The sequence below is a fragment of the Strix aluco genome, chromosome 9 (assembly GCF_031877795.1).
Source record: "Strix aluco isolate bStrAlu1 chromosome 9, bStrAlu1.hap1, whole genome shotgun sequence".
NCBI lineage: Eukaryota > Metazoa > Chordata > Aves > Strigiformes > Strigidae > Strix > Strix aluco.
In genome coordinates, this window is record NC_133939.1 from 23,727,821 (window position 1) to 23,747,852 (window position 20,032).

At 39.5% G+C, this 20,032-nt stretch overlaps 1 protein-coding gene across 8 annotated transcripts in view; it reads left to right on the forward strand.

Annotated features, from left to right (window-relative positions):
• TBL1XR1 (TBL1X/Y related 1) overlaps positions 1–20,032 on the forward strand; it is a 119,152-nt gene that overhangs the window by 81,524 nt on the left and 17,596 nt on the right. For 6 of the 8 annotated variants that reach the window (XM_074834246.1, XM_074834247.1, XM_074834244.1 and 3 more), the window contains 3 exons: positions 14,355–14,457; positions 16,606–16,751; positions 18,205–18,424. In XM_074834246.1, the coding sequence (XP_074690347.1) occupies positions 14,400–14,457; positions 16,606–16,751; positions 18,205–18,424 (424 nt within the window). In that variant the 5' untranslated portion in view covers positions 14,355–14,399. Of the gene's footprint in view, positions 1–14,354; positions 14,458–16,605; positions 16,752–16,859; positions 16,988–18,204; positions 18,425–20,032 lie in introns of those variants that run through there. The other 2 variants (XM_074834252.1, XM_074834250.1) reach the window with 2 other exon arrangements.

Genomic DNA, 20,032 nt, shown 5'->3' on the forward strand with positions numbered 1-20,032 from the left:
GGGTCTCGTGTCTGCAGCTCAACTTTTTGTGTAGTTGAGTGTCCAGTCTCACAGGGAAGCTGGGTCATGGGCTATGCAAGTCATTTCATTGTCTCTCTCTTTCTTTAGTTATTGCCTCACTGCCTCCTTGACCATGTGTGATGGAGGCAATGACAGCTGTGAGAAACCAACGATTACAGGATGGTGGTCCAGGAATGTCCAGTCTTTTATTTCGGTAAAAGTAAAGCAGTACTGTGCCCTTGCGACCTACGCCAACAGCCTTTATGCCTCTGGGCTGCCACTTCCAGAGCTGTCTCGGGCACACATGCCTGCTTGCTCAGCTGCCTTGACTGGTGCAGCATCTCTGAGATGTTGCATAGGTTGTTGTTGCTTTATTCTCTATTACTTCTTAATAGATCACATCTATATTGTAGGTTGATTATAGTGCAGTGAAAGAAGAAATGAGAATTTTACATTGGTCTCACATTTTTTTTATTTTAGGTTGTAAATAGAAAATAGGACAAGTACGTTGATCATGCTGTGTCACAGCCTAAGACAGCTGAATCATTGTGTGCTGTCTGCAGTTGCAGTTGGTCGTTTTCATGAGCAGCCATGCCCAGTCTCCTTCAGAAGACTAAGATCATGGATATTAAACTCTTACTGTAATACTTGATTTTAATTTAACAGATAAGAAGAGCTTTGACTCTTTCAATACCAAAAATAATGTTTGTCACTGTTTGTTTCTTAATTTATTTCATGAGTTTTGAGAGATGCATCAACTTGGTCTTAGGAAGTACCCAGAAAAGACAAGTACTTCACATCCTGTTTGTTAGAAGTCAGTTCCAGTAGCTGCTTATAGGTGATTTAGGTGCTTCTGGAAAATTCAGCTACCTAATTTCAAAGTCTACTTGAGGTTAAATCTTGAGGTGCTAAAGTAAGTATGGTTGGTTTCTGATCCACTTCAGTGGTCATTTTTCTAAAATAAATTTGTAAGCATTAAATTAATTTTAATTAGTACATCTCTCTTTTCTGAGGAATGCTCTGATTTAATAATTTCTTCTTGCTAATTAGTCTTTAATTAAAAAGAAAAGCCTGTGTGAAGGTGGTTTCGTACTGCCCTTTTGCACTTGATCTTGTTTGCATTAGTAACTGATTTCTGTAATTTAAGCTCAGATACTGCAGTTTGATTATTCTTGAACAAAAGTGTGCTACAATTCTAAGACAGCTTTTAAAGACTCAGAGCTGTGGTTTGCACTTTTTAATACTGTTGCATTTGGTTTCATTTGGGAATAAAAGTGGTGTTGTAGGTGGTATCAGTGGAGTGGTTATAAGAAAAAGATGTGTTGCAGATTAGCAATCTAATAAGGCAGGGATAATGGAGGAGAATGGGAGTCAACATGTCTAACGTAGATTCACAAGTTTTTTTTTACGTTCATATAACCAATTGCAGATGCACATTATCTATTACTTTTGTGAAAGGTGGGGGTTTTTTTTTGCTTTTTAAGGTGCTGAACTCATAATGATTATCTACCTGAAGATTCCCACAGGCTCATTTCAGGCTGCTTTAGTAAACAGGGCTCGATGTGAAAATGCTTGGTTAAAGGAAAGAGTTGGGTTTTTAATCTGAGGGTAAACTTTCTTAAGCCTTCTTTAAAACTCTCTATTCATGTATAATGCTACAGTCAATCATGAGTTACACATCTTTAAATCTTTTAGGTGAACGTCTTGGGGCTAGAAAGAACTTGTCAGTTTATATTTAATTTATTCCAGGCTTTAGGATATGTCTCGTGGCTGTAGAGAACTTTGAACACTAAATATGGTGAATGCTAGCACATATTTTCAATACCAAATTCTGCTGTCGAACTGCAGTTAGATTCTAAACATATTTAATATCTGGGTTAATAGAGAAAAACATGTCTAAAGCACAGTGTATTTCTACTGTTAACATTCATAAGTACCAATCTACCTGTTTGCGGTCAGTCGACAACTCATGAGTAATACTGGCCTTGTCCCAAGTGGTCAGAAGTAGTCAGGTTTTCTGTTAAAAAAACCCACAACCAAACCCTGCATTCTTAGTGTAATTAATTCATTCTTTTCCCTATCCAAAGGGCACTGTTTGCTTTTTCTTCATCCCAATTTAAAAAATAAATAAAGCTGGCCTCTTCAGTAAATAGCAGGTTCTGATGTAGTTGCTCTTGATTAATGACCACTAAAACTGGAGGTGATATCTTTCCTTGTTAACAGTTTATATTTTCCTGACTGAAAATTGTAATAAATTGTAACTGAAGCATCTTCTCTGTGTCCTGTAAGGTTGTTAGGGGTTTTATTCTTTTTTTCACCCCATTATGGTATTTTCTCACAGGGGTTTTACATTTCATCCTTCATTTTTCAGAAACAGTGGACTTGAAGCTGTTAGTATTCAACAAAACATCTGCCTCAGGAAAAAATTGGCAGCTTTCACGCACTCACAAAGGAATTTCAGAAAAATTATTTGTTATCCCCAAACTAGATGCTGCCAGAGTACATAATTCCAAACCCTCTTTTCTCATGGGAAAGGCATATAAGACTAGTCTTACAATGGGGAAATAAGCCGGGTTTATTTGCGTTTAGAATAGATCAAACCCTCTTCACCTGCTCTGTGAATAGAGCACCTCGTTACTGTCTCTCCTTTTTTCCCCTAATCAAATTGCATGTTTATATCCCCAACACTGTGGAAGTTATGTGCTGTGCCTGATAATCCAAGATCTTTTCTAAAGTAATGTAGGAGTTGGGCAAGATGCTCACACACAGAGAGAGCGCCCCTTCTCCTGGGACTTCCACTGCAGGAAACGCTTCTCTTTCTCTGTTTATGTGGTTACTATTATTTATAGGGTAGTTCTGTGAACTTCTATGCTGAAAATAAAACCTGCACTTGATAATTAGTTTTGTAGGTACTAAAAAGCTGAGGTGAGAGCGTTCAGGCTCATACACCAAGGGCAGGGCAAATGAGTGAATGGAACCTTTGTTGGAAAAGGTCGTGTTCATGTAGCTGTCTGTCTCCAGACCAATGTCAGTACGTTTTGGTTTTAGTTTGTCATTGGTTGTTTGCTGGGAAAGACGAACCAGGGCCCAAAGACCTGCAGGAGTTTAGGATAATTGCCTGAGCAATGATAGCAACCTTAATAAAACATAAACCCCTAGTACTTCACAAAAGAGACCTACTCCAAAACCCATGAGGCAGCAGTGGCCTCTAATGAGTGTTTCAAAACTTATTCTAACAAAATTCATTGCTGTACAGCCAAATGCTCTCAGATCTCCTAAGCAAGGGCTGCTTGGGGTCCCAACAGGCTCAGCCTCACAAGTACCAGGGCACACCACAGAGGAAGATTTGGGGTCTTTTTGTTTCACTTCTGGTTATGGAAAAATTATAGATTCATAGTATGGAATGGACTTCAGCAAGGAGGTGCCCAGCCTTATGCAGACAGGAGTTGTAGATGTCATGGCGCGGAGGGGCGCCTTGAGAAGATGCTGGTTGGCTCTGGCAGGCGTGCTGTTTGCTCGTTTAGATGCTGCTAACTCCAGTCTCTGCTGTGCTTTGTTACTCTGCATAGGTATAACTCCAAGTCACCTCGGTTTGTTGTTGTTATGGCAGCGTTGAAAAAACTTCCTAATGAAGAATGAGGGAACCCACTGTGGTAAATACAGTGAAGCGAGTCAGATAAAGGCCTTTCTCCTGCAGGCACTTCAGGACGTGACTCAGGGCACAAGGCTAAACAAACAAGAACAAATAAAATGAACAAGGCTTAGTTGGAATAGAAATCACTGTTGTTGAAGATGAATTGAATTTTTTTCAACCACCAGAGTTTATGTGTGCAAAATGTTAGCAACTCATGTGTTGTAATGGAAAAGTAGTGAAAGAAGAATGTAGAAAAAGAAATGACTGAAGGAAGTACAGATAAAGTCAGTGCTCTTGAAAGCTGTTGGAGAGATGAATTCAGGAGTGCAGAGAACGTGTAGGCTGTGCATGGTGAAGAGGTGAAACCCAGGGCAAATGCGTGACCCACAGGCTCAAGATTGTATGTCAGATCGGGATGAAAGCCAGAAGATGGATCACCAGCTTGGGAAAGATAGCAAGTACAACGAATAGAAGCTAAAAGGGTGGCAGTACTGGGAAATGGAAGAGGAGTCCATACACCCATATGAAAAAATCCCCAGTCAAGATAGGGATGCTGTTGTAGGAGTGCAGAGATATCTTTCCACAGCTGCTTGTAAGAACTGCATATGCTGTTTATTACCATCAGGTAGCAATATAAATATTTTAATCGTAACAAATAGAATCTGTGCCAGGCTACATGGTCACTAATCACCGCTCCACAATAAGATTTCCAGAACACACAAAAAAACCAAAACCACAGACAGCTGAAAACCAGCTAATTACAAAAGTCTGCTCAAACTTCAGTAGTTTTTAATTGACAAATGAGTAGTGTTAGTCCAAGCTCAGAATGAATCTTTTTTTTGTAAGCCATCAGTATGCAGGTCAGCAGCAGCAGCATAGTGAAAAACTGTGTCACTGTTAGTGCACCAATATCCATCAGCTCAAGCAATTGATGTAGATGTAATCACTGTCTCTAATAGAAATAAAGTCAGGGTAATGGAACATTGTCACAGAATCAATGTCTCCTGTTTTGAAAATAAACCCCCTCAGCTTTGCCTTTGCATTTATGTACCAGCAGGCGACCACATCATTCAATTCAATTGACACAGTCCCTTAGAGCCCTGAATGATCTATTGTGGGAACATCAGGAACAGCGTATTGGAAAAAATGGAATGTTCTTGATCAGACTTACAGGCCGTGTTATTCAGTGAGTTTTCCAGCAGTGAAAATGAGAATAAATTGGCTGAGAGCAGAAACTTAGCACAGTATGGAGATCTTTAACTCCGTTTAACTGTTTCATTTCTACACATTTTTGATCAAAAAGCTTGAACCGTAGTACTTGTGCTTATTTTCAATGGTGTGTGGTCACAAATAGAGGCATTTTTTGGACATTGTTCTTCCCCTACCTTAGTCTTACCAGAAACTCTTGATAGGGCTCATTTTGACCGACTCAAGAACTCTTCTCGATCATTTTTGCTGAAATTTTCACACAGTTTGATCCAAACGAGGATTAATGGGTGTGCTCCCACATTCATCCATAGCTAATTTTTTGCTGAGGCTTTAATGCAGCACAGATCAGCAGTCATATAGTTGCATGCCTAAAACGGTGCATGCAGAAGAGGTATATTGCACGGGATTTTAAACAATGTAGCAGATAATGCTTCTTCCAGTTTTCATCTTGCTTGCACTTGATTCCAGCAACCTACCACTATTCTGTGTCTAGATCCAGAGAGTGTTAGTAGGCCATTATTTTAGCATTTAACAATTTTACAAAGCCTTCTTGAGACAGGGTCTATAAGTTTGATTGCAAAAGTCTTAATTTATTTAAATTAGGTATTCCTGAAGGATTGTAACTCTGTCTAAAGGAACATCCTTCTAATGGCCTTAGAATGGAAGCTCTACAGCTTGCTTGATGTTACCACTGTTCTCGTGATGGCCCTTCCAGTAAGAAAATTTTCCCTTTTGGGGGACAGATGTCTCTCCAAGGAGTAATGACAAGCATTTGTCTGTCTGGTACTTCTCTCTCCATTACAGTGGTAGATATATTTAGTATACAGAGCCTACAGGTGTACTTTGCAGGTCATTTTGTGAAGTAATCCTTACTGGCCAAACCTATACTGCTACTTCCCCAGGTAAATGTGCTAATTCTGGTCATCAATCAGAGGGTGTCTGTTTCTAATCAGTTCTAGAAATGCTGCATTTCCAGTTTTGCTGCTATAGGCATGGGCTCAGCTTGTGTCCAGGTAGGACAGTCTAATCCTGAATGTCATCCCATCAAGCCACGGGTTCTTCATTTCCAAAGAATGCCTTTGGTTTGGATTAGGTGTTTAATCAAGGAGAGTTTCATAATGGTTGGTTACATTTCCTGGTGTGCTCTGAAAATGATTTAAGTATTGAAAGAGGGTGGTGATTTAACTTTTTAACTACTACTTCTTCTGGATGGTTTTCTTTTAATCCTAGTTTGCCTGCATGTGTGGACTTGAGCTCTGTGATTAAAAGCCCTCTCCTTGGCCACCTTCAGGGGAGCGAGATGAGATGTTTGGGCTTTCATGAAGTGGTCAGAATTGAGTCAGGACTTTCTGTTGGTGGTTTTACTGGCATATGGTTGTATGTTCTGAGCAGCTGGGTTTGGCTTTTAAATTTTGAAGGAATAACATATTTGCTCCTGAAGAAAGATGTATCAGAAATGCCTCCATTTCAACAGGGTTGTAATTATCATGCAGAAAAGTTGTGCCTGGAAAGAAATGTCCATTCCTGTTGTTCTCCAAACAGTTGAAAAGTCTTTAAAGTACCAAAGTCTGATACAGGAAATAAGGAGAAAAATCTCCCCCAAACACATAATTTCTTCTTGTGTTGCACTGTAACAAGGAAAAAAGACGTTTAAGAACCTGAAGAGTGTTGAATAAAGTGTCATTCCCAGAAATATCCCTGTTTCTTTGGTCAGTCTAGGGATTTACAAAATAGGGCTGCCAAGAATCACTGCAGCTTATAGCTGTCCAGGAATACGTATTTTTAATGCTAGAAAACAAGTTTGCAGCTTTGTAGCCATAGCCCTGGAAATACGATACTGAATATACTGTCACTTGTGTCTCTGCTGTAACATCCGGAATCCCTGTCTCCTGGGTCACACAGCATATGACTTTGGGGAGGAGGTTCATAGTTCAGTAATTAAATACTACTTTGCTCTAGGCAAAACCAGCAAATGGGCTTCATCTACAGCTTATTTTGTAATAGTACTCAGGACTGTGCTTGGCGTTTCTGGAGACTGAGTACTCAGATAAGTAGACAGTAACTTATTTTTAGCTAAGGTTTTGTGTGGTTTTGTTGTTGTTCCTCCCCCCCCCCCTTCCAGGGTTGTAATTCTTCTTCTTCAGAAAATTTCAAACTGGCTTTGTCATCTTGTATACTTCATACTCTCAAATTGGCATGGAAAGACAGGGACTGTTGCCATAAATTAGGTCACTAAAGCTGAAGTACGGAATACAAATATTTATCGCCTGAGCTAAGGAAAACAATTCAGATGAGGAAAGGAAAAAAAATACTCTTTTAGTATTCGGAAATGAAGTAGTATTCTCGAGATTAAAAGCAAAGCAGTGGAGTTAAAAGATGAACATGAGAAACATCTCTTGTTTTAAATTGCTAGAAGGAAAACTAGCAAAGCTCGATCATATGGGAAATCAGTAAGGAGGTTCATTAGGTAGAATTACAGATAATTTTTTATGCAAGTTCACATTTGACATAGCTTATTGAATCTTAAAATAAAAAAGGGCACATTTAAATAATAGCAATTTAGAGACACAGGTAAAAATGCAGAAAATGAGATAACTTTCATTTTGAAATATATTACCACAAAGCTTATGCATTTAATTTAAAAAATGTTTTCCTTTAAATTCAGAAGGTTAGAAAGAATTCCTAATTGCAGATTGTCAGATAGTAGGAGAACTTTAATAAGGGCTCATTTGTATTATGCACAATACAATATTGGACCCCATCTTTCAAGTGAAGATGTGAAAGAGCAAATAGGAGTGTTTAAAGCAAGTAGTTGATAAGTTGAAGAAAACTCAGATTTTTTTTTTCTTCATTTTGAAGTATGAGAAAATGTTAATTTTGATTGAAATTTATGTCTAATAAATTCTTAGCAGAAGGACGTACAACGTTGGTCATACACTGCATGCTTGACATACAGGAACCGCTAATTTATTTTACGAGTTTTCCTTTGTGAACCGTTTCTAAAGGGTTCAGCAGCCATTTGGGGTGGGCCCACCATGTCTTGGTGAAGCACCTTTGGAGAACACTTTAGTAGAACAGAAGCCATGAGCAAAGGCATTTTGTGGAGCCTCGGATTAAAACTCCAGTTCTGCAAGCTACTCACATGGCAGATTTGGTATCTGAATGAAGTCCTGCTGAAACCTCACAAATCTGGGAGTTTGCCTGGTCTGAGTGGTTGGATTTAAATAACACCCTTTTCACTTTCTTCAGCACCTCTGAGCTGATAAATGAAAGCAGACTTGATGGCATTGATGCCTCACTGTCTTAATCGACCTGGATGCAGTTGGAGAAGTAGTGGAGTTTAGTGTATTGGCACCTTCCTGGGCTACGGGGTATGGTCTGTCCCCTGAGCCACCATGACAGCAATCACACAGCTGTCGAGTTCAGCAGGTGGGTTTGTCAGTCTGAGGGACTCCCAGTGTTAGCTGCAAAGTATAATGAAGAGGAATTGTGTATCATATGCAGGACTTCATTTTTATTTTTAAGAGAGATAATACAGATGTAAAGCAGAATTGTAATAAAACTTTCCAAAGGACTTGGGCGCACCTTCAGGTTTTTTTGGGTGGAATGAAAAAACTATGCATTCTCGGGTTGGGTCATATAATTTGCTTTTTCTTTTTTCTTTTTAACGGTCATGGTCACTAAAAAAAGGAAGATTCTTAAGCAGCAGTTTAAAAAAATGATATCACTGTCTATGTGTACACATTCTGGCAAAATATTTGTCTGGATTTCTTGTGAAAGAGGAAAAAATGACTAGTGTGACAGTATTTCTGTTGTAGATTTATTGTTTCTGTAGCCAGACTTCTGTTTTCCATGGATAAATGTAGCAGTTTGTTTATATCTGAACATTAAACATTTTTCAGAGCTACCCAGAGCATTATCTGTTCCTTTAACATATCATATTTAGTATCAAACTAATGATTGGTATGTTTTGGGGAATTACTATTCACAGCAGCCTGCCAGGTTTTTCTGTTATCCTACCTAATTAGGATGTGTTAGAGCCCACCTAAAACTGCAGAAATATTACTTTTTTAGACTGTTGTTTGATGATACAGTAAATCTACTGTGCATTATAAAACTGTGATTAAGAGATACAAAGTGCTAATCTGATGTATAACGTTTCTCTGCCAGTTCAGGTTTGTTTAAAAAAAAAAACAAAAAACAAAAAACTATTAGGCCAGGAGCCATATCGGGCGGCATCTGTTCTGTAGCATTTGGCATGAACCTGAAAGAAGAGTACAAAGCTAGCATAAACATGCAGAGTAGAATAATAATTTGTCAGAAATGCAATCAGATTTGTACTGTTGGGCATCCATTAGCCTGCAGATCCAGTGTCCATGACAGTGGAGCTTGATCTTGTTGTAAGAGATTTTACTTGTAAATTTTACCCAAAGTGTGAAAGTGTGTGGATGGTCCTCAAAGGTTGGAGAAGCCCATGTGAGACCCCGCATGCTGGTGTGTCTGAGGTAGGTATGTTACAGAAATACAAGCACGTTTTTGCTATGTGGAAACTAAGTCAGAGTTGGTGTGTTGGCTCAGGGACAAGAAACCTCATTTCCTTTGTAAAAAGTAGTTTCCAAATGACTTTTGTGTGATTTCTGACATGGATTCAGAGTTGGAATGAGTGGGTCAGTTTGTCTAAAGCACTTTGTTCCTGACCTGTGGCACATCTAGTTCTTGAGTAGATCTTGAGGCCAGCGCCTGTATAGACAGTTGACTTTTATTTTATGGCTGATATGTTTTACGCCTGATAAATTTTGGGAGTTCAGGGACTTTCTACAGCAACATTAAAAATTACCTGGGATATTTTGATACTATGCTGATCCTAATTGAATAGTGGCGTTATAAGCCACAGGCTCATCCTCTGGAAAGGGGATCCTACAGATAACCAGTGCCTGTGGCTCAGTGGGTTTGGATGATTGAAGGAGAACAGGGTGGTGGGTTACCTACACTGTAATACAGTTTGTTGGCACTACAGCATTGCTGAGCAGTGCAGGGACACGTGTGGGTTGAGAGCCTGAGAGGAGGCGTGCTGAAGTGGACTTTGATTTGAGTCCGTGAATATTGATCCTGGTGTGGTCCCAGGGACTGGAAGCCCATGAGCAATTTGCACATGGTTTGTAAGCCCTTGTTGCACATCCTTTTTTACTTGTTGTGTTTTGTTTTTTTTTTTTATTTAATCCTGGTTTTAGTGATAAGGAATCTGCTTCACATACACTGTGACTGCTCCTAGGTGCAAAGCAAAAGTAGAGGCAAGTGGGAGAGATTTGCTTTAGAAGCGCACTTGGAGCTAAAACAGTAGTGTGGGTGCATCGTGCTTTGCCATATTTCCTGTAAATCCACAGAATGTTTTGAGGAAGACTTGGAATTTTAATAAGGGCCAGAAAAAAGGACCTGAAGGATCTTGTTATATTTTCAGAATGGATTTGGGACATAGAGTTGCAAATATCTTGAGATATTTTTAATGGGCCCTTTGTAAATTAGACTAGAAATCTAAGACTGGTAGGAATTAATGTGTCATTTCTACTTAGTTTTGGCTCATTTTTCTGTGTCTGTTTGGTTAATTGCTGTATCTAAAATAAAGATCAATATTAATATCTATTAAGTGCCCAAAATAAGTAGTCAATTGCATGTGGAAATAGTGGATTTGGGGGAAATTAAACCAGCATTAATGAAGTAGATTTGTTAGTATGTGGGGTATGTGTGTACATGCATGGTGCATACATAAAGATGAATTTTTTTTTCTCCTCTAATTTTCTTCTTTTCAGCCTTTCCTACTCCATTTGTGTTTCTGTTTCCATTTATATAGTGCCACTTTTAAGAAATCTTCTCTGTCACCTCCCAAACAAGCCCTGGGGCTGTGTTGGGGCATTAGGGAAAATCGAGTTCACGTGGTTCGTCGGTTAGCGGGTTTATTTTCTTTCCCTTTACTGTTGTACTTTGGCAGACATCCTTGGCAAGTTGTAACTTAAGCACGAAGTGAGGGGGTGGCTGTGTGTGTTGCGCGCTGAGAGCAACGTGGCCGGTGGCTTTGGAGTCAGCGGGTCCCTCTCCATCCCACCTCTGCGCCTTTTGGCCGTCACTCCCTCGCTGCCACTGTCTCGGGTCGTTCCTGCTGGTACTTCCCAGGAAGCTGTGAGCAAGAAAGGAGGGAGGCAGCACAATTCTAAGGGCTGGAAACACCAGCAGCTTCCCCATCACGTGCGGTGGCGTTCACGCAGCTGTGAGCTGCTTCTTCAGCTGTCTCCAAAGTCTGCTCCCGAGGCTGGAGGTGGCCACGCTGCAGAGCCCTTTGCCCCTTGTTTCGAGGGCTGGCAGCATAAGCCCAGCAGCCAGAATCAAGCCTGGTATCAATTCAAGGGGCAATAGTAATTCTGTCCTCTCCTATCTGTACTTCTACTGTATTTTCTCTTTAATGTGATAGTTTGGGTTTGGGATGGGAAGGAAAGTGGTGTTGCTTGTTCTTCTCAGTAACTCCCTTCCCTTGGCCGTGCGATAGCCGGGGGATGGCTGTCTCCAGGCACTGGCTGAGCGACTGGGCCTGTGATGGGGAGTAAATACAGAAACGGAGTTTTCAATAAGCACTGAAAAAATGGATGAAGCAATATCTTGGTAAAAAACTGGAACCTTTTGCACCCTTTTCAGTTTCATGTCCTCGTCAGGCAAGCTGTGTATTTATTGAACACATTTTTGTGTTTTTCTGGTTGTTCAAGTACAAAAGCCAGTGTTGCACTGCCACCTCTCGATAGCCGGGCAGGACAGCATGTGGCAGTACTTGTCCGTCCTTACGAAAGCATCTTGTAGAAAACACTTTGAACCAGCTTGAAAAATACTCATTTGACTTGGGCAGGGTGAATAACACTTCTGACAGACAAGCAAAACATTAAGGTTTTTTTCCTTAGCAATCCAGCTACATAACAGGTAAATTTATGTGGCATGTCCACAATTCTGCTTTGAGTGGGGAGTCCTCTTTATATTAATAATGCAGGTCTTCTCTGTGTAGCAAATAGCAATTTCATCTGATTTCTGCATTTTGATCTATCTTTTTGGATGATGCAGCAACATTTTAAAAATCAGTAACAGACCCATGAAACAAATACTACCATTTGTGTTTGTATGTAATGTAAAAAGGCTTTTTTACGAGTCTTTTTAAATTTAATTACCTTTTTTCTGAAGGAGAACATTGTTCCTCTTCTGACAGAACTTCTCTGTAACAAGCAGTCTTAAATAAAGATGATTTGTGTCAGGTATGACAACAAAATTTAGCTGAATAAAATTAGTGTTTGGTCCTGCACATGGTAGAATTGGTTGCTAATGCATGATATGGTTAAAAATGGCATTCATTTCACACACTGCTCAGTAAATGAGCCCTCAAAGTATATTGTATGTTGTCAGGTATATGTTGTACGTCAGGCATTGCTGGGGGCTGTGGGTGGGTGGGGTAGGGTTAGCATCAATGTACCTTTCTTTATGAGTTGTGTTACACTAGCTAGAAGTTGTTGTACTGGAGCAATTATTTTTTTTCCTTTGAAAATGAGAAGGATTTAAATAGCTCCTCATTTTTATTTATTTTCTTAAGAAACTAAAACTATCTTCCCCTCCTCTGGCAGTGCAGTATGCTCGAGCTGCTCTATAAGCACAAGATCTGGGTTTCTGTGGACGCATCCAGCATGGTGTACCGCCCCCCGTCTCCCACGCAGGGTAACCCTGGCTCTCCTACTCGGGTGCCACTGGCCCCAGCTGGGTCTGAGCCTTCCCTGCACAGCTCTTGGACTGTGTCATTTTTCCTGTGCCCTCTCCAAACTGAGCAGGCAGCGCGCGCTGCCCTCCCTCCTACCCCCGGCTATTAGCTGGGTGGGTGGCTGCATGGCTGGGGCAGGTTTGGGGGTGTCCGTGTGCTCATTGACTTGCCAGGGTTTCTGTGTGGTTTTGGGCAAACACACTCATTTTGACATCTGAGTTCATCCTGTAGCCTCTCCTCTTTGTGAGGAGTTTAATTGAGTCTTTCCTCTACAACATTATGGGACTCGTAGGAAAGTCACATCTTGGAGAACTCTTTCCACTGCCAAAGTTGTTTGCAGTTGCCTGGTAAAATTAAAAAGTTAGATGATAAGAAAGAAAGTGTGGTCATTTTCTCCTGTTTCCTTGAGAAATTTTGCTAGGAAAAGATGCCTAGAAAGAATAGGTGTGGCAGGTTATAATAACAATCATAACCTTATAGTTGTTGCTTCCTGCTGTGTTCACGGCTTTCCCACCTCAAACAACAGTCGTGAATGGCCTGACCACATGGCCATGTAGCAAGAACTTTTTATTTTGAACAATATAAGACAGCCTGCTCTCTAGTCCATTTTTGCGTCAGATCCAGGTCAAACTTTGTCAAATAACAGTGGGAAAGTCGCTTACCTTCTCAGACTCCAGTTCCATAGAAGAAAATGATGGTGGTGCGTGGCTGGGTAGAAAAAGCCTTGAAGGTCTGCTGATGAAAAGTGCTGGGCGGAACAATAGGAACTGTAGATGGACCTTATTTCATACTATGTTCTGGAAGCTGATATATGTTTTTACTTGTTTACTAGATGTCATGGAAGATCGGGATTTTTAAACATTCAGAAGTCATGAGAATGTTCTCAAAAATGAGGCTTAAAGTTAGAAGAACTATTGTGTTCTGTCTCTTCGTCTCCATGTTTTAAAGACTCTTGTTGCTTCATATTTTCAAAATTTGTCATCAAAAGTATATTTAGTCTGATACATTATTTGTCTTGCTGAATATTTACCATTAATAAAGTCAAGGGAAAATTGTGTATGTATGTCCATCAGTATTTTCAGAGCATTGATTGAAAGCCTAGAGAAATGTTACTAAAAATGGTCTGTTTAAAGTTTGTCTTTAATTTCAAGAATTTCTTTTGCAAAGCGTAAGTGTATGGCTGAGATGTTTTCTGGTTTTTAGTGGAAATAGCTGGGCTTTCTGTGAACAGATACAGTGTTGTAGCCCATACTGCACCTTTTTACTAGAGTGGGAGTACCTGAAAAGTAAAGTAGATTAGAAAGTAAAAGTGAGAACTTGCCTGGATACCAACATGAAACCAAGTTCTCAGTCTTTGTTAGCCAGGCAGAGAGAAATCCACATTTTGAAAAATGTGTTCCGTAGCAATAATGTTGATTAGATGAAACTCCTTTGATTATTTTTTAAAAACCTGTGAAACAAGTCCTTTTTACTGGTATTAAGCAGTATAGTCCCCCAGTCTGTACCAATTTGCATCATTTGAGAACCCGGCTCTTCAATATTTAATTTACTGACCTTTATGTTGTGGTGAGACAAATGACTTTTTAATGACTTCAGTAGACTTATTTGCATTATAAAATAAAACCATTGTCTATGCTGCCAGGGAGCTACTTACTTTATAAATATAGCATTTGTTGAGAAATACGTATTAGGTACTAAAAATATTTAATTGACCTACTTTTTTATTTTCAGGGTTGTGTCCTTTGTTGTGACCTCATGGTTTAACTGGGAATAAAGATGAGTATAAGCAGTGATGAGGTTAACTTCCTGGTATATAGATACTTGCAAGAGTCAGGTGAGTTTTTACAATTCTGGCTGTTAAACAATGCATAATTTATTTGGTATTCATCTGCAACTGGCTTTAGCAAACGCAGTCGCATTTAATTATTTTGCCAGTAGGCATTTGCTTCTGTCTGAACTGTTTCTTGGTGTTTTTTCTCAACAAGAGAATGAATTCCTGCCAAGTTACCTTCTGTAGCTTAATCAGATTTAGTCATTTGGAGTCTTCAGATGGCAGTCAACCAACTAAGGACTCACTTGATTGCTAGAAGTGCATTTTCCTGGAGATTCACTTATCTACAGGGTGGCAGTGACACTTTGCACCATTTTCTTTGGGGCTACTTGAAGAAGAAAAAAGGATGACCACCAAAATACTGTTTTTTCCTGTTCTGTCTTGGAGTGATGGTGCTCCTGCGAGCTGCCTTGTGTGGCTGAATTCCTTGCCTGAATGTGACTGTTGGGAGGGCAGATGTTGCTGTATTTCAGAGGAAGAAGTGGCAACTGTGACCATATGACTTGTATCATTTGAATCTAAATAGAGGTGGACAAATTTTTTACAGGAGTAACTCTTGGGTTCCCGAAAGCCTCCATCCCTGCAGGACACTTTCTTGGAGGATTTTGTCCTTTGGTGTCAGGCTAGCCAAAGCCTCCTGCTTCCTAGGAATAAGAGCAAAAGACAGTTGAAGATTGTCAAACTTGAAACTTTTTCCTGTCATATTTGTCCAAATTGACTGTGTCTGTAAAATACAAGCAAGAATGCAGTAGAGTTCCCTTGGACAGTTCAATTTTAAAACTTCACAAACCCAGTCAGATCAACTGTTTGTGTTGTATTGCACATTTGGATTTCTAGATGCAGCCATATGGCTGCAGGAGGTGTGGTGGTGGTGGTGGTTGTTCATGAAGCTGTGTAAGAGATGTTACCTTTTACTCACAGCTATAATATGGACTGCTTAAAGCAGCCTACATTTAGAACAGGTAGATTTGACTGGAGATCAGGGCATGCCCCAGTAAATGAACAAGTGGTGATTGACAGGAAGGAATATGATCTTAACAATACATAAAAGAAGCATGCATATTAGAGCAAAAAAAATCAATCTTAAGGTTAACAGCATAAGGGATCAGCATTAATGTGCATGCTACTTTGCTGTTTCAACATCTACCAGTTCTTAGTTTTGTTTAGTGATTGCTGATGGGTGGCTTCAGGCTTCTTGAAAATGCATTTGACTGATGCAACATCTGCCCACTGCTTATGTCCACTGCGCGTGGACTTCTCAAACTGGGACAAAGAAGCACCAGAAGCAGTGGTGGATGGCAGCGTTTTTCAGTCTCTGCTTGTCAGAAGAATGCAGAAACTCATTGTTCTGCCTGAATTTACTGAAGACTATACACATTCTTATTCCAGTTGCAGATTGCTTTATCTTCATTTGAAAGTTTGCAGGCAGCTTCTTAGTTACTGACGGGGGGGGGGAGGTGTGGGGGGTGTGGGGTGTGGAAGTACTTTAACAAAAAATCCTGTAACAGTAAAGTTAATTTGCTGAAACAAATGTTTTTCTCTAGGTTAAATTTGCCTTTTCAGGGTGATCAAATAAATAGCAAGCAACTACCAGTGCTGCACCACATCATGCTTGCCACTTCTTAATCAGTGCACAGCACTGATGTAGTTCCAATGCCAAAACATAAACAATTATGACAGCACTGTACCATGAAGTGAATTCTGTTCTACATAGAGATCCATTTCATTTTCATGGCTAGAGAATCAGTGAGTAAATATAACAAGTGAGTCATGGTGTCTTGGAGGTATATATTTTATTAAATACTATGTATGATACAATACATGTATATAGTTTGAGAATATAAAATATGTGTAAATGTTATTGAAAATTGTATATTCTGTATTTTTATATTTACTCATGCGCAAATGTTTTGCCAGTGATACAGTAATTGCTGTGTTATATATAAATTTCATTTTTCTGTTTTTGTACATTTAAAGTAGAAGCATACGAGTGAAACAACAGAGCTGTTTTGATGAGTGTTTTTGTCGTTCATAAGCGTGCTATATCTTTGTATAATTTGCTTAGGTTTGTAACCAGAAGATCCTACAGTGGTATGGCAAGTAGCGTTGTCTCTCTGTAAATCAATTCTGATGTCTTTGCCTTGTCTTTAGGGTTTTCCCATTCAGCATTTACCTTTGGTATAGAGAGCCATATCAGCCAGTCTAATATAAATGGTGCTCTGGTGCCACCAGCTGCTTTGATTTCCATCATCCAGAAAGGTCTGCAGTATGTAGAGGCAGAAGTCAGTATTAATGAGGTAAGGAGACTTTGCCTGCAGGAGCATTATGTCCTTGCTTGCAGTAAGTTTGAATGTTAGTATTTTTTCTTAACTTTCTTGTATCCTATTTATTTACTTTTACTTCAGATTCCTTACTGCTGGTGTTCACCATGACTCCAGTGGTGGAACCAGAATGGAGTGACATAACTGGGTAGGGCTTCTGCCCAGTGCAGCCACACAACACCAGGCATGGTGTTCTGGCTCAGTGCTTAAAGGTCCGTTGTCTGTAGAGTTTTTACCCTAATATAATGTTGTAGTAAATCCAGACAAGTGCAATAAGATTATCATTGAGACAATTAACTTTTAATTTTTGTGGACTTGCACTAGGGAAGTGGGAGACCACTATGCAGCTCTCATTTGGGTGATGTGTTGTTATAATGAAGCAACGAGAGCCCAAAGGCAAGGTTTCCAAATAGAAAGAGGGTTTCAATTTGTGGCAGGGAGGATGAAGGTGTATGCCAGTTTGCCTTTTGCCTCTGCTGGCTAATTCATCTTGAGCAGGATCTATTAAATTTGATGTTTAAATGGTTATTCCAGCAGTACAGAAACATATGTATCTTCCTGCCTGATGCTGCAGATGCTTGCCCTCAATTTCCTTTCTCATTTATGCCTGGAAGGTTAGCAGCCTTTGTATGTGTCAGTTATATGACAGAAAGAAACTATTTTTCTCACTAATTCTGCACTCTTTCCAGTCTCTCTTATGTTTGCTGTTTATGTGTAGTTTTCATAGTCCCAGTGAAGCAAATCCTTTCCCTTAGGAAGCCTCAGAAAAATAAAGCAAGTGATTGGAATAGAAGGAGGAATATATTTATTGCAAGGAATCCTTGTAGCTCCTAAAAATAGATCCTTACAAAGCCTTAGCATATGTATAAGGGTATTTTTAACTAGGTCTTGTCCATTTCAGGATAAAATTCTTCCTTGTTGTTTGAAAGCATGCCAGCACTGTTTAAAAAAAGGAAGAAAACTAGTCAACTCTCTAGATAATATGTTTATGGAAAGTATTAGTCTAATAAGCTAGAATAACTTCACAAGCCAGTGACCCGAATTGCAATGTTTGCAGCTCTTCAAACAAACCATTAGATTTTGTTGCAGCCACTCATGTTTGAAATCATATTCATAGATAGCTTACAGAATTTTTTTCTTTAGCAGATGATTTAGCAAACTTCAAGCATGTAACTTTTGATTCCAGAAGCTCTGCCAGAGGCCTGCATTCTGGCTTCTTTTTGCATACTAATGGTGGCCACTTAACTTTAGACTAAAATTTCAGTCCTAACCACAACAATGATGTGGTATCGCTTCCAGCACCATTTGTAAACTGTTTTGTTATATTAAATCAAAACTGTTGCTTTAGTTTTCCTTGGAGTTTTTGCCCGTAATGTTAATTTGTACTTGGTGTTGTCTTTTTTTGTTTTCTCCCTCTGCTGTAATTTAGGATGGTACCTTGTTTGATGGTAGGCCGATAGAGTCTCTCTCACTGATAGATGCAGTAATGCCTGATGTGGTACAGACAAGACAACAGGCCTACAGAGATAAACTTGCACAACAGCAGGCAGCAGCTGCTGCAGCCGCAGCCGCGACTAACCAACAGGGATCAGCAAAAAATGGAGAAAATACTGCAAATGGAGAAGAGAATGGAGCACATACTATAGCAAGTAAGTGGAGACAGAAATTACCTTAACCTATGTTAATGTCATTTCCTTGTCATTTATCACAGTATGAGCTCGTAGTACGAGGTAGTAGGCAATGAGGTAAATGTGTAGAGGTACTAGTAACCCTTCAGTTTGCAGAGAATACCTTCGTCATAGGTGATACTTTAACAGATGGTGTCTCACTTTGACTGTCCCCAGTTTGATATTTGGAATTGCAGGAGGGGATGCAAACTTCTGAATTCATTAATTCACAATATTCCATTGACCAGTACATCCAGTACTGCTCCTTTCCCATCATCTGAAGGTTTTTCACAGGATCCTCTGAGAGCTCTTGCATAAAGAGAAAAAAACCCCAAGAAAACGCTTTAAATATTGCATCTCCTCAGCTTTGGCCCCTGTACAAGGAATAAGGAGAGAAGTCTGCTAATCTGCAGCTGGCTGAAACTGAGAATTGCTTGTGAAGCTCTGCAAGCTACTTTTGACAGGTTCTGCTAACCCCATGATTCGGACAGTTGTAACTGGCTCTCTGTAGGACAGACTCACTTGTCATGCCGAGACCGTCATGGTCACAGACAAATCCTGTGTCATTTATCTCCTTTATCAGTATCAGTTTTCATGATCTGCTATTCAGAATTATTCAGTGCAACTGCTTGCAGGTTTGTTTTATTCATGGGTTCCATTTCAGTTGTGATTGGTGAAAACTGAGTTTTATTTGTCATCACTGGTCAAAGGAACATACCTGATGATCAGGCTTAGTATCAAAAACTTAAGGTCAGGCATTAAAATGAGATTTTTTTGAAAATACTGTTCTGGAAGTCGTGAGTTACGCATTTAAGAGGGGGAGTTACAGCTCTTTCTGTAAAAGCACCTGAAGAAAAGATGTTTTTGAGAGAATATTCCTATGGAGCCGTGTACAAGTTTTTCATTTTACAGCTGGATTTTACTGGTTTTTTTCATTATTATATATGATAAATAAAGTGTAAATATAATCTTTGGCTTAAACAAGCTCTCTACTTTGGCGCTTTCATTTAAAAATCTCAGAAGAATATTTGCTTGTTAACTGTGAACTGGATAAGAGTAAGCGTAAACTTCAGATCTCCGCTACTGTGAACTGTGATATACCAGCAACCCCTACTGGCTGGTATACCAAATTATACTGGCATTGGTTCTCTTTAATTGAAGCAATGCTTTAAATGGTGTTCTTTCTTAAAAATATGCATGTTCTAATAGCTTTTTCTGTTTTCTCACACATACAAACAGTGACAGAAACCCTTAATGTTAAATTAAGCAATAGATGTGAAATGGTTTGTTTAACCACAGGGAATAAATATGGAGCAGGTGAACTGTTCAGCATTTTTTACATTCTGCATTTACACTCAGTGTGAATTTATTTTTAATAATAGAAAATGATTGATGGTAGCTGCCAAGAAAACTGTTTTGTTGGTTGAATTACCCCCAGTATGTTTTACAGAACAATATGGATCCAGTATCACTTCCACGCAGAAAGCTATGTATTGCCACAATTCCACAGTAACTGCTGATGCAGTTTAAAAAGCTCTGTTATCAGTTTACCGTATCACCAAATGTTATCATATTAATTAAAGCCATTTT